This window comes from Balaenoptera borealis, assembly GCF_965194805.1.
Source record: "Balaenoptera borealis genome assembly, chromosome: 13".
NCBI lineage: Eukaryota > Metazoa > Chordata > Mammalia > Artiodactyla > Balaenopteridae > Balaenoptera > Balaenoptera borealis.
The window spans coordinates 42,820,100-42,835,370 of record NC_138870.1 but is presented as its reverse complement, the minus strand read 5'-3'; the positions used below and the strand labels follow the sequence as shown (position 1 = coordinate 42,835,370).

Sequence of the window (15,271 nt, the reverse complement as noted above, 5' to 3'; positions counted from 1 at the left end):
AATAATTCCTTGTTTTTACCTAATGTCCTTTTTCTGTTTCAGGAGCCCATCCAGGGTACCAGATTACATTTAGTTGCCATGCCTCCTTAGGCTTTCTTGGCTGTGACAGTTTCTCAGATTTTTCCTTGTGTTTGATGTCCCTAATGGGTTTGAGGAGTACCAGTCAGGTGTATTGTAAGATGCCCCTCTATTGGAATTCAGCTGATATTTTTCTCATATTTACCCTGGGGCTATGGGGTTTTGAGAGAAAGATCACAGAGGTAAAGTACTATTGTCACAATATCATTTCAAGGGTACATATTATCAAATGATTTATGACTCAGTGTTGACCTTGATCACCTAGCTAAAATAGTGCTTGTCAGGTTTCTCCACTGCAAAGTTAGTTTTTTCCTCATTTTCCATATTGTTCTCTTTAAAAGGAAGTCTATATGTGCAGCCCACGTTTAAGGAATGGAGAGTTATGCGCCCCCTCCTCTAGGGTGGAGTATCTTCATAAATTATTTGAACTTTTAAGCACAGGAGTTTGTCTCTTCTCTCCTATTTAGTAATTTATTAGATTATTTATTTATATCAAAATGAACTCACAGATATTTAATACTTTGGGTTATAACCTAATACTACTTTATTTTCTTGCTCAAGTTCCAGCTTTGGCCATCAGAACCTCTTTCATTTGGTTCTTGTGCCCCTTTCACATACCCGCATCAATGTGGTTTATTCTCTCTATCTTTCCTTTTTAGCACTTCCTTACTTTCTGGTACTTACAAGTTACAAGATGCTTCAGGTTCGTCTTGAATATTTCCTCCCCCAGTTCTAGAATCTGTCATTTCTCCGAGGACTTCTGGTTCCTTTCATTAGAGAATAGTATTAAAAACCAAGATCTGGTTGCTATGTGTGGTCATTGCTACTAGGTTGTTATTTCTGTTTGGCCCTCTCATCTTTCTTTTTTTCTTTTTTTTTTTTTGGCTTGTGGGGTCTTAGTTCCCTGACCAGGGATTCAACCTGGGCCCTTGGGAGTGAGAGCTTGGAGTCCTAACCACCAGACCACCAGGGAATTCCCTTGGCCCTCTCATCTGACAGAGCAAAAAAAATGTGTGCGTGTGCTGACCCATGAATATACACGTATCTATAAACATTTATGTATATAATCATCTGTAACTACATTAAGCTAAACATGAGTTCTTGTCAATGTCTCTAACTCTAATTCATTATCACATGGATCATTCTAGCTCTCTCCCCTTGCTTATCAGTAAATTCCTACCCAAAACAGTGAGGAACCTGTTCCTACCATCTGCCATCCATTTACTTAATTGTTCAGCCCAGTATACATGTATAGCAGTATCAGAATTATTAACCCATACTCCCATGGGAAACAACTTATCAACTAGAGTACAGCCCTCATATGTAGTTCCTTTTGTCTTGGTCTTACAGAATCCTTTCATTTCCAGGTACTTAGGTCAGCAACACTCCCTCTTCCCCACCCCTGCCATTTCTTTCAGTGAGGTTGTGTCACACATTTCTAATACGGTTAGATTCTCGTATCACAGTCTGAATTCCTTCCTGGGATCCCCTTACCTCCTAGATGGTTACTTTTAAAAATTTGCCTACGTAGTTTCACTCTTTGTACTGTAGAGTTCTGTGGGGTTTGACAAATGTATACTGTCATGTATCCACCATTACAGTATCATACAGAATAGTTTCTCCATCCTAAAAATCCCCTGTGTTTAATCCTTCCCCTCTCTCTCCAAGACTCTGGCAACCACTATTTTTTTAGGGTCCCTATAGTTTTGACTTTTCAAGAATGTCATATAATTGGAATTATGCAGTATGTAGCTTTTCCAGACAGGTTTCTATCTCTTAGCAATACACATTTAAGTTTCCTCCATAACTTTTTGTGGCTTAATAGCTTATTTCTTTTTATTGCTGAATAATATTTCATTGTACAGATGTACCACAGTTTGTTTATCTCCCTATTGAAGGACATTTTGGCTGCTTCCAGGTTTTGGTGATTAAGAATAAAGCTACTATAAACATTCTCACGCAAGTTTTTTGTGTGGACGTAAGTTTTCAAATTAACTGGGTAAATACCGAGAAGCATGATTGCTGAATCATATAAGACTACATTGGGACTTCCCTGGTGGTCCAGTGGTCAAGACTTTGCGCTCCCAATGCAGGCCCGGGTTCCATCCCTGGTCAGGGAACTAAATCCCACGTGCCGCAACTAAGAGTCCACATGCCGCAACTAAGAAGTCTGCATGCCGCAACGAAGATCCTGCGTGCCGCAACTAAGACCTGGTGCAGCCAAATAAATAAATAAATATTTGGGACTTCCCTGGTGGCACAGTGGTTAAGAATCCGCCTGCCAACGCAGGGACACAGGTTCGATCCCTGGTCTGGGGAGATCCCACGTGCCGCAGAGCAACTAAGCCCGTGCACCACAACTACTAATAAGCCTGCACTCTAGAGCCCGCGAGCCACAACTACTGAGCCCACGTGCCACAACTACTGAAGCCCACGCGCCTAAAGCCTGTGCTCCACAACAAGAGAAGCCATGAGAAGCCCGTGCACCACAATGAAGAGTATAGCCCCCACTCACCACAACTAGAGAAAGCCCGTGCGTAGCAAAAAATACCCCATGCAGGCAAAAATAAATAAATAAATAAATAAATAAATAAATAATAGTAGTAAATTAAAAAAAAAGACTACGTTATTTTGTAAGCAATTTTGTAAGAAACTGCCAAACTGTCTTCTCAAGTATCTGTACCATTTTTCATTCCCACCAGCAATAAACAGAAGTTCCGGTTACTCCATATCCTTGCTAGCATTGGTATTATCTTTTTTTTTTTTTTGATTTTAGCTATTTTAATAGGTGTGTAACAGTATCTCATCGTAATTTCAATTCTCTAATGACAAGTGATATTGAGCATCTTCTCATATGCTTACTTGCTGTCAGTATATATTATTTCTTACCTTCATTAAAAAAAAAGAGTTGTACATGCATGCTACTTTGAGAAGCATGTACTTATCTCAGTGAATGGATGTGACAGACATTCTGTAATGCATTTAGAGAAGAGTTTAAATATACATGTATTAACTATGGATATATGAGTGTTCACTGAAAGCAACTTTGACAGGAGTGTTATTTCAGTGAATGGATGTGAAAGCTCTTCTGTAATACATTTAGAGAAGTGTTTAAAAACATGTAATGATGATGGTTGTGAGGGCTGTACATTCATGCTACTTTGGGAGGAGTGTTATTTCAGGGAATGGATGTCTTAACTTCTGGTAAACTAGCATCAAGTTTGCTGGTTATTTTTGAATAGTTTTGCTGGATATAGAATTCTTGGTTAATAGTATTATTCTTTCAGCACTATGAATATACCATCCCACTGCCTTCTGCCTCCACTGTTTCCGATAAGAAGTGACCTGTTAAATTTACTGTGGTTCCCCTGTTCTAAATGAGTCTCCTTTGATTGTGATGAATCATTTTTCTCTTTTTGCTTTAAAGATTCTCACTTTGTCTGGTTTTCAACAGTTTGACCATGATGTTCTAAGTATCAATCTTTCGGTATTTATCCCACTTAGAATTTGCTGAGCTTCTTGAATGTGTTGATTAATGTTTTTCATCAAAATTGGGATGATCTGGCCATTATTTCTTCAAATATTTTTAATGCCCCACTGTCTTCTTCTTCTGGGACTTCTATTGCTTGTACATTGGTATGCTTGATGGTATCCTACAAGTCTCTGAGGCTTTGTTCATTTTTCTTTATTCTTTTTCCTCCCTGTTCTTCAGAGTAGACAACCTCTAGTAATCTAGCATCAGGTTTGCTGGTTATTTTCTTCTGTAAGCTCAAATATGCTGTTGAGCCCTTTTGGTGAATTTTTCATTTCAGTTATTGTACTACTCAACTCTAATTTTTCCACTTGGTTTTCCAATTTTCATCTCTTTAATGATATGCTCTATTTGACGAGTAACTGTCATCATACTTTTATTTTAAAATATGGTTTCTTTTAGTTTTTTGGACGTATTTATAACTGCTTCTTTTTTCTGATAAGTCCAACATCTGCCCACCTCCTCTCCCTGGTCCCTGAGACAATTTCTATTGACTGCTTTTCCTCCTGTGTATGGGTCACACTTTTCTGTTTCTTTGCATGCTTTTTTTTATGTTGAAAATTGGACATTTTAGGTAATATATTGTAGCAGCTCTGGATTTTGATTCTCCTTACAACCTCCAGAGTTTGTTTTTGTTGCCTTTTTGGTTTGTTTTTTAGTGACTTGTCTGGACTAATTTGGTGGAGTCTGTATCCCCCACAGTGGGCAGCCACTGATATCTCTGCTCAGTTGTGGGTTTTTGTTTGTTTGTTTTTATTTTTAAGCCCGAATTTTAGGGGTTACTTTTGGGTCAGCATAGCTTAGTGGTCAGTCAATGATTAGTCAATCGTTAATTAATCCAGATTGATCCAGTAAGGCTTCTACTCTTTGCTAATGGATCTGTGTATGGGTTAAAGTATTATTGTTAAAGAATTGCTTTGCTCCAGATCAAATCAACCCCCTCAGGCAGTAGAGCTGTCAGTCCTCACAGGCTGCCTCACTCTGGTAGAACTACCAGGCCATAGGGCTAGGGAGTTGGAGATGGAAGCAGCTCCAGGCTAAAACATCATAGCAAATTTTTCTTGAATAAATTCTTCTCAATTTGTTGTATGCCTTTGGTCAGTTTCCAAAGTCCTAAAATGATTGTTTTTGGCAGTTTTGCTCAGTTTTTTCATTGCCTTTTTGGGAAAAATTTGCTGAGTTTCTCATTCAGCCATTTTGGAAATCCCTTCAAATGTTTGTCTTCTATTCTTTTGTGATCCTTTTGAAAGAACCAAGGTTAGCTTCGACTCAGAAAAGGGAGAAAAGAAAGATAGGAACCCAAGAAAGAAAATGGAAAGCACCAAGCATAATCAAAACCAAAGGAAAGTTCTGGTTTACCTTATGTCTAATCTCAAAATTGTAATCAAAAGTAAGTTGAGGTCACAGCTGAGTTCTTCTCCTAAACTCTGGAAGAAGAACTTCTAGATGATTGTGGGAAAAGAGTCATTCTTTTGAAAATAATGCTGTTTATTTTGGGGCCAAACTTCCTGATGAAATTTTATCCTATATCTATCTGTTAATTTAGGCTAAATTCCTTAGGCTTAAACATAGAGCACAGCACAAAAGAAGAAATGCAATCTCATTATTTAATTTATTTATTTATTTATTTATTTATTCTTCTAGCATCTAGAGGTTCTCTATGGAAATCTTGGAAAGAAAGAGTTATAAAGCGACCTGCAACAGCTCATGCGTTAAGACCAGATCAGATGATTAGTGATCAATTTGCAACAAATACAAAGGTTTCAGAAATCCAAGATATGCTACAGGAACTCATAGGTACTGCAGTGTTCAATAAATTGGAAAACAATGCTATTAAATATATGTCATCAACAATAGTAAACCTTTCTAAAGCTCTGAGTACACTAAATGATGAAGTGAAAGTTATTAACCTCCAAAGTGCCAATATGTATACAAATGAGACAAGTGAAAAAGAAAAAGAGATTTCTCTGAAGATAATACAAGATCTCAGTAAAAAAAATGAAATGCTTCAGCAGAAACTTCAAGAAGCAGAAGAAAAATATGAACACCTAATTCGATCCAAAGGCGTAGATCACCAAGCATTGCCCACGTCAACACTGAGAGTGTTACCTGAGCCTTCTCCACAATTAGTCATTAGCCAAGCTGACACAGAAGACAGTGTAGATAATATTTTGGCCAAAGAATTTGAAATTGTTGTAGATGAGGCCCCCCCAAAAGGGACCAAAGCCTTGGGGATCAAGTGGGACTCATCTCCTTCATATACAGCCCAAGGTGAGACGATCCCAGATATAACTGACCAGCAATACCCTTTACCTGAAAAAAAACAGAAAAAGGCTTCTGAAGAGATCACTGACGATATCATTACAGATAAGATATCAGCGAAGAAAGGCGGTGCCTTTCATAAAGATGGGACTGATCAGTACCAATCACAGAAAGGAAAGCGCACAAAAGGCCCATATGTGCAGGAGACCTCTGAATCAAATGTGAATGATGATAAAGGTAAACAGAAAGTCTCAGGGACCAAACTTGATCACCACTTTGAATTACAAGCACTAGAAAAGAAGAGAAAAGAAATAAAATCCTTTTCTGAAGGCAAATCAAACTCACTCACTGAATCAAAAAGTCAACATTTCCCTTCTGATTTCCCTTCTGACACAAAGAGCCAAGGTGGCAAAAGTGGAACAAGTAGTATATGGGAAAGACTCAGGAAAGCCAAACCTGAATAGTCACATAGCAAAAGTCAAATTTCTTCAGAGAATAAAGAGGAACTCACCACTGAGTCAATGGATGAAGAAGGCAGAAGTGAGATGAGTAGCCAAGCAGAGCCATCCAGGTTGAGCCAACCTGATTATTCCTCTGAGAAAATGAAAATAAAAGGAAAGAAACACCAAATCTCTCCAGGAACCATTATAAGCAAAGAAGAAAAAACTGAAGAGAAGGATATGTCAGTCTTCGCCAAGAAAGTCAAGTCTCTTGAACTTGTTAAATCACAATCTAGGATAACTAAAGAGATTTCAGGAATTCCAGATGGCAAAAGAGAACAGAGTAACCTAGAAGAATTTCAGAAAGCCATAGTGTCATTCCTAAAAGAGAAAATTGATAACATAAGAAAGCCTTTGGATAAAAAGACTAGGTCAAAAGAAGAGTTATTATTAAAAAGAGCAGGGGCTTCCCTGGTGGCGCAGTGGTTGAGAATCTGCCTGCCAATGCAGGGGACACGGGTTCGAGCCCTGGTCTGGGAAGATCCCACATGCCGCGGAGCAACTGGGCCCGTGAGCCACAGTTACTGAGCCTGCGCGTCTGGAGCCCGTGCTCCGCAACAAGAGAGGCTGCGATAGTGAGAGGCCCGCGCACCGCGATGAAGAGTGGCCCCCGCTTGCCACAACTAGAGAAAGCCCTCGCACAGAAACGAAGACCCAGCACAGCCAAAAATAAAAATAAATAAATAAATTTATTAAAAAAAAAAAAGAGCAGAAGTTGAAAAATTAGGAATCATAAAGGCAAAAATGGAGGAATATTTCCAAAAAGTGGCTGAAACTGTGACAAAAATCTTGAGAAAATACAAAGATATAAAAAATGCAGGACAAATTGGAGAGAAACCTATGAAACTAAAAAAGCTGGTCTCATTTATGCCAGAATTGCATTTTCAGAAGCAGATTACCGCGAAGTCGGAAATTAGCACCTTACTTTCACAGGAGAGCCTTGACCCACTAACTGACAATTTAATACAAATGATCTTGGCTGAAATCGAAAGTGAAAGGGATGTTCCAGTAGCCTCAATGGTAGGGAAAGACCATAAGGAGAAGGAAAAACAAAGGCTAGAAGAAAGGAGCTATGAGATGATAAATAAGAATTTGGAAAAGGAAGAGGCATGGCTCCCAATGAAGGAGGGAAAGCAAGGGCAACAGAAGCAGAAACAGTGGCAGGAAGAAGAGGTATGGAAGGGACACCAAAAACAGAGGCTGCAAAAGCAGATTGAGCCAGATGAGAAGCAAAAGAAAAGGGAAGAGGAGAAAGAAGGGCATCAGAAGTCAAAGCAGCAGCAGCTGGAAGCATGGAAGCAAAAAATGAAAGAACAAGGAGTGCCCTTGGAGAAGGAGAAAGGACAGCAGATGATGCAGGTTCAGAAGGAAGTGAGATATCTGGAACAAGAAAGCAGTTGGGAGAGAGAGGAGGAGAAGCAGAAGCCAAGGAGAAAGGTAGAGGACCATGAAAGGCAGAAGCAGAAAACAGCAAAGGAGATGAAGACTTTTGAACAACTAGAACAGGTGCTCAGTCACACTTCAGTGACATTGCCTTCCAGGTGGCATAGCACGCCAAAAGACGCATTGCAGTTACACCAAAGAAGAGAGTTCAATGGGAATCTTAAGAAATTAGAGAATCTGGCTGATGGAAAACACCCCATACCAATCATTCCTCCCATCTCTACACAATCTTCCTCATCAGGAGCCTTTTCTATTTCTGGACAGTCTCCCACAAAGTCCATTACTCTTACCCCTCAGCAGGCCCAGGCAATGGAAATTGACCTCACCCCTGAAGAGGCCAAGGCACTGGGAATCACCCCCACCTCTCATCAGGTTCAGGAATTGGGGGAAACCCCTACTCCTAAGATGTCTCAGGGTTTGGGAGCAGCCCACACACCTGAGCAGGCCCAGGCACTGAGGGTCACTCTCACCCCTCAGCAGGTCCAGGCCCTGGGGACCCATGTCACCGCTCAGCAGACCCAGGCACTGGGGATCACTCTCACCCCTCAACAGGCCCAGGCACTGGGGATCCATGTCACCCCTCAGCAGGCCCAGGACTTGGGGGCCCCTTTCACTTTAGGACAGGCTCAAGCATTGGGGGTTTCTCTCTCTCCAGAACAGTTTGAGGAATTAGGAGTTCCTCCCACCTCAGATAACAACTATACCTTAGACTCTCCCCACATCCCAGAACAAACCCAACCTTTGGGAGCCACTTTCACCCCAGGACAGGCGCAGTCCATGGGTATTACTCTTAGGTCTGAGCAGGACCTAAAATTAGGAGCTCTTCTCATTAATGAGCAGCCCTTACCACCCAGGGCTGGTCAGGACATACCCTGGCAGTTGGGATCTTTTCCATTACTGATAAATCTGTCACAACACGTGCTCCTCACATTCCTAAGCAGTCCCCAGTATCATCTGCTCCTGTTGCTGAGAAGTCCCCTATATTTGAGGTCTCTTCTACTCCTTTGCAGATATCAAGGTCTCCTCTTACACAAGCCCCCTTTGTCCCTGGGAAATTCTTGCGAATGAGGATTCCTTCAGAACCCAGGAAGCTCCTGGCATCACAGACTTTTCCTTCCTCTAGACAGACCCCAGTTTCTAAGGGTCAATCCACCTCTGTTCGGTTCCCAACTCCAGTCCCCAGCCCAATATCTGGGCCCTCTCCCACTCCAGGGCAGCCCCTTGCACCAGAGGCCCTTCTTAGTTCTAGGCAATTCTTCATATCTAGGGACGTTGTGACTCCCCATTTGCCTCTGATATCGAAGCCCCTTCTTGACCCCAGACAGCCCCTTATATCTGGAGTCCCAGCCGCCTCCACACAGATTTCCAGTATCTGGGCTCCTTTCTCTCCTGGGAAGTGCTTGGTTCCTGGGGTCTCTTCCACCCCTGAGGAACTCTTGGAATCTGGACCCTTAACCCTCTCTGAGCAGCCTCAGGCATTCCAGACCTCTGCCACCCATGAGCAATCTCCCTATCTACAAGCCCCTTCTACCCTTAGGCAGCATCTGTCACCATGGGCCCTTCCTGGGCAAGCTTCCCCACTATGGATCCCTCCCACCCCTGGGCATGCCCCTACACTGTGGGCTCCCTCAACCCCTGGAAAGCCCCAGAAAAATTTGTCCTCTCCTGTCTCTAAGAAAAGTAAGGAAAGATTGTCAATTATTTCTTCTCTGAAACCTAAATCAGCATTGGTCCATCCCAGTGCTCCAAGTTTCAAGGTACCTCAAGCCCCTTTCACCACTAAGAAGTTCCAAATATCAGAGGTCTCTGACACTTATGAAGAAATCCAGAGACCCCGAGATCCTTTTGCCATGGAACAATTTAGAACATTTAAGTCCTATCTCACTGATTACAGGACACCAGTATCCCAAACCCCTTACACTGATGAGGGGGCCCTTCCTACTCTAATTAAGCCTGTAATATCACTACCTTCTCTTACTACTCAACTACGCAAAACATCACAGAGCTCACCTTCTGAATGGGACCAGAAATCCCGATTTCCCCGTATAGATAAGCCCTGGATACTGACTTCACTTTCAGGTACCAAGAAACCCAAGATGATGGTGCCCACTTCCTATCCCCAAGAGCTCAAAGAACAGAACTATTTTGTTGATGTGGAGGCTCAGCGGAAGAACCTGATTCTCTTAAATCAGGCGACAAAATCTTCTACACTCCCTTCACAACTACACACAACAGCTAGGAATCTCATAATTGAGACACTTCATACGGACAAAGTTCGGCTGGGATACCTATTCCGCAAGTACATTGCCTATAGGCTGATCCAGTGTGCAAGGTAGATATAAATATTGTGTGTCCAGTTTTCTGAAATCAGGTTTAGTCCTGATTTCAAATATCCTCCCTCATTGCCCTATAAGTATATACATATTTGTCAGATTAGATGTTCTAAAAGATTTTCTTATAGAACGTCTGTGGAATGGAAGCATATTTAAGATAGTAAAAGGAGGTATATTTTTTAGGAAATAAAAAATGTCTTATAACATCTATTTCATTCATTTATGTCTCTAGCAGAGATGTTTAAGTATATTTTGTGGATCATGGTTGGTCTCCAAAATATCAACTTCAGAAGTTTAGAAATGCTTCCAGTTACTCTGAATTACTTTCATCTTGGGTTCACCAGAAGATCTATGATTCTTTTTTTTTTTAATTTATTTTTTATTGAAGTAAAGTTGAAGAGAAGATTTATGATTCTTAAAGTGGTAGATGGCAGGTTTATGTACATTGTGTTGCCATGGCAGCCTTGCAGCTGGAGTGACCTGGAGGAAAGATTCTAGTCCTGAATTTTTTTAATTGCAAATATCAGAAATCGGTCAGGAAAGTGACAATTAGTCTGCCATTCTTGGTCTTTGTGTTTGAGGTTACCAACTTACTATTTTGGGGATTTAAAAAAAGTTATTTTTTATTGTAGAATTTTTTTCCCCTTTTTTTAATAGTTGATTTACGATATTTTGTTAGCTTATTTGGAGAATTTTTTTAACCTAAAATTACAAGATGCCAAACTAAGACCTATGATAAAAAAAGCTATCATTAATTATAGGAACAATCTATGTCATTTATTCAACAAATATTTATTGAATGTGTACTATGTGGCAGGCCTTGTTCTAGGTGCCAGGGATACAGTAGTGAATAAAACAAAGTACCCTGTTCTCACGAAATTTACATTTTTGAGGATTGAAATCATTTGAAAACTAAGCACTGGAACAACAAGGTGCAAAAGAAAGACATCCAGTATATAGGCAGAAATCTTCATTTCAAAGCTTATCTTAGAATTGTTGAAAAATATTCTGCTCTATAGCTGTCTTTAGTTTTCTCTTTCCAGAATGAATATTCCTAGTCCTTTAAATCTGTTTTTACATGTAAACATGTAAAAAAATGGATGAAACACTTGAGAACTTTAAATAACATGTTTCTGGTCATTCTCCAGTTCCCTTATGTCTTTTTTCCTTTGTTATATTTAAATTAAAATAAATAAATTGCACATTCACCTGGTACAATATATTTTTTTTGATATGATATTCTAAACATATAAATGGTAGAGTGAAAAGCCTCCTTAATAGTCCTATTCTTGGCCATTAGGTCCCTCCCCTGGGCTACTAATGTATTCCACCCAGAAATATTTTCTGCATATGCAGCAAAGTATATATGCTCTTTTATCCCTCTCTTTACAAATTTTAAAGTTACAATGTTTGATTTTTTTTATAACAAGTTAGAATTTAGGTATTAATATATAAAAAGGCTACTCATCCATTTTATAGTTTCATAGTATTCCAATGTCTAGATTTACCAGAATTTACTTAACCTCTGATGAACATTTATGTTGTTTTCAATATTTTGCATTATAAAAAATGCAAAACCCAGCTTATCTTTACTAATATAGTCTTCCTATTCAAGAAAATGATATACCTTTGTTTTTGTTCAGGTCGTGTGTGTGTGCATGGGCACGTGTGTGTGTGTGTGTGTGTGTCCTGTTGGAGCATTCTAAAGTTTTCATCTAGTTCTTGCATATTCTGCCATAAGTGTATATCTTGTTAGTTTTTATTTTTGTTGTTACTATTGTAAATGGACTCTCTTCTTCTATGATACCTTCTAACTGGTTGTTACTTGTATAAATGAAGGCTAGATTTCTCTATATCAATTTTGTATGCAGCCATCTTACTGTATTCAAAAGCATGTGATAGTTTTTCAGTTGATATTCTTGAGTTTTCCAATTACATAATCATATCACCTGCAAATAATAATTTTTTACATCTAGAATTTCCAACTTTTAAACATCTCATTTCTGTCCCTGTCTACCTGAATTGATTAGTACCTTCAGAACTATACTAAAAAATCTTGGTGATGTGGCCACAGGGCCATCTTTGCTCATTTGACTTGCCCTGAGTAACAGCTAGTAGTGCCCTTCCATGGTCCCATGTTATTTTTTTGTAGGAAAAACTCACCTTCAAGAACATTTAAAAGGATTGTTTATATTTATATTCTCCTTTCTGAAAAAGTTACAAAACAACTTTAACCTTAGTCAATTTCATTTTGAGGGGGGTTATTTTCTCCATTCCTTTGTAACTCAGAATGCCAAAATGTAAGTCCTTTCATTGCTAATTATTATAGTGGTGATAGTGGACATCTTTCTAGTATATGTCATTAAAAAATGCTGGCTTTTGGGTTGAAATACATTTTATCATATTAAAGAAGTATCCATCAGCTCCTGTTTCATTATTTTTTTTAAATCAAGAGTGGATGTTGAATTTTGTTAAATTTATTAAATCACATTTTGATAAATGTCATTTCAGCACTTCATTTTCATGGTTATTAGAGAACATATTTTCTCCTCAGATCTATTAATATGATTATTTTAAACCATCATCGCATCCCTGGAATTTGTCCTTGTTGTACCTTTCTTTGAATGTGTTACATTTGCTAATATTTTATTTAGGATTTTACTCTGCATTGATATTCATTAGTAAGTTTGGTGGTTTACTTCTTTAGGAGCTATCTTTGTCAAATTTTGGTATAATTTTAAGTTTATATCATTTAAAAAATGTGAAAGCTTATTTTTTTTCTATGCTCTGGAACAGTTTAATGATAAAATTAGCTATTCTTTGAAAGTTTGGTAGATTTCACCTATGATATTATATGGGCTTGGTACTTTTGGGGGGGAATTCTATGACAACTTTCTTAATTTTTATATGGCAATTAAGGTTGTTTAGTTTTATTGAAGATTTTGAAGACCTAGTGACACGATGTGACCTGTTTTAGTAAAATCATTTAAAAATTGAAATATATAGATCAACATTTCACAACAATATTTAATTTATACACTTATAACTTTAATCCCATCAAGGATCAATTTGTTCATTTTTCAGAAAGCTCTTCTTTAATATTCAATGTTATAATAATCAAATCACCAACAGGTATAACAAGGAATTAAATATTGACAGATGAAAGATTCCATAATAAAAATGGCTGAGTCAAGAAGATTCTAACATTACATGGGAGAGAAAATATAAAGTATAATAATATAAACTATTTTTGAATAAAGAAAGTTTTGTAGAACCTCTGTAAGTAAAGATTACATGTTTAAACGCTAAAATATAGTTTTAGAGTTGTATTACCACATGATCAGTGTAATATACCTGAAAAGCAATGATGGAAAGAATGTAAAATTACACCAGATGCTGATAATGAAACATTTCATTTCCATATATATTGAAGAAAGTCCTTAAAGATACTAAATGTTGTGGCGACTACATAGGATTTAACTTATCATTTAATTCATTAACATTTAAAATATCCACTACATGCCAGGGGCTGGGTTAGGCCCAGGGGGTAGAGGGTGGAAGGATACAAAAATGGATAAGCCATATCCCTGCCTTGAGGGCACTCAAAGCCTACTCAGAGACAGTCATACAAACAGATGATTATATAGTATGATGTGGAAAGAACAATGATGGTATATCACCTACTCTATACAAGAGGACTGAGGAGAGGGGAGAGTTAGGTAAAGCTTCTAGGAGTCCAGACCTTTGAACTATGTCTCAAAGAACTAGTAAAAGTCAGTAAGGCAGCAAAGGCAGAGAGTCTAGCAGGACAAAGAAAGGAAGAAAGAAGCAAAGTTGTGTGTGTGTGTGTGTGTGTGTGTTTGTGTGTGTCTGTCGGTGGAAACCAGTAACTGTTTCGGGGTACGATGAACCATATCCATATAAGATGGCGAATTTAAATGATAAATGTTTTGTGTGTTCTGACTGCTCCACCAATCGGCCATTCCCCCATCTCTCTCCCTCTCCTTGGGCTTCCCTATTCCCTGAGACACACAATAATATTGAAGTTAGGCCAATTAATAACCCTACAATGGCCTCTAAGTGTTAAAGTGGAAGGAAGAGTCTCATGTCTCTCACTTTAAGTCAAAAGCTAGATATGAATGAGCTTAGTAAGGAAGGCATGTTGAAAGCCGAGAAAGGCTGAAAGCTAGGCCTTTTGCACAGTTAGCTAAGTTGTGAATGCAAAGGAAAAGTCCTTGAAGGAAATTGAAAGTGCTACTCTAGTGAACACACGAATGATAAGAAAGACAAACAGCCTTATTGCTGATGTAGAGAAAGTTTTAGTGGTCTGGATAGAAGACCAAACCAGCCACAACATTCCCTTAATTGAAAGCCTAATCCAGAGCAAGGCCCTAAGTCTCTTCAATTCTATGAAGGCTGAGAGAGGTGAGAAAGCTGCAGAAGAAAAGTCTGAAGCTAGCAGAGGTTGATTTATGAGGTTTAAGGAAAGAAGCCTCTTCATAACATCAAAGTGCAAGGTGAAGCAGAACGTGCTAATGTAGAAGCTGGAGCAAGTTATCCAGATCTAGCTAAAATAAGTAATGAAGGTGGCTATATTAAAAAACAGATTTACAATGTATACAAAACAGCCTTATATTGGAAGAAGATGCCATCTAGGACTTTCATAGCTAGAGAGGATTAGTCAATGCTTGGCTTCAAGGCTTCAGAGCTTTGAAGGACAGGCTGACTCTCTTGTTAGGGGCTAATGCAGCTGGTGACTTTAAGTTGAAGCCAGTGCTCATTAACCATGCTAAATCTACTCTGCTATGTTCTATCAACGAAACAACAAAGCTTAGATGACAGCACAACTATTGACAACATGGTTTACTAAATATTTTAGGCCTACTATTGAGACCTACTGCTCAGAAAAAAAAGATTCCTTTCAAAATATTACTGCTCATTGACAATGCACCTGGTCACCCAAGAGCTCTAATGGAGATGCTCCATTAATCTTAATCTCCGTTAAGATTCACGTTGTTTTCATGCCTGCTAACACAGCTTCCACTCTTTAGCCCATGGATCAAGGAGTAATTTCGACTTTCAAGTCTTATTATTTAAGAAATAGATTTCGTAAGGCTATACAG

The 15,271-nt window shown here is 38.8% G+C and overlaps 2 protein-coding genes across 2 annotated transcripts; both read left to right on the top strand.

Moving 5' to 3' along the window:
- The first annotated feature begins 3,306 nt into the window (after positions 1-3,306).
- On the top strand, positions 3,307-6,644 carry LOC309610064 (protein FAM186A-like). Its single transcript, XM_082352498.1, has one exon. The coding sequence runs from the start codon at positions 5,203-5,205 to the stop codon at positions 6,334-6,336; it is 1,134 nt and encodes a 377-aa protein (XP_082208624.1). The 5' UTR covers positions 3,307-5,202; the 3' UTR covers positions 6,337-6,644.
- Positions 6,645-6,899: 255 nt separating this feature from the next.
- Positions 6,900-8,966, top strand: FAM186A (family with sequence similarity 186 member A). Its single transcript, XM_082352434.1, has one exon. The coding sequence runs from the start codon at positions 7,117-7,119 to the stop codon at positions 8,881-8,883; it is 1,767 nt and encodes a 588-aa protein (XP_082208560.1). The 5' UTR covers positions 6,900-7,116; the 3' UTR covers positions 8,884-8,966.
- The last annotated feature ends 6,305 nt before the right edge of the window (positions 8,967-15,271 follow it).

Bases quoted from the DNA above. Each gene is read 5' to 3' on its own strand.
- FAM186A (XM_082352434.1), top strand. From the start codon at position 7,117: ATGGAGGAATATTTCCAAAAAGTGGCTGAAACTGTGACAAAAATCTTG.
- LOC309610064 (XM_082352498.1), top strand. From the start codon at position 5,203: ATGCAATCTCATTATTTAATTTATTTATTTATTTATTTATTTATTCTT.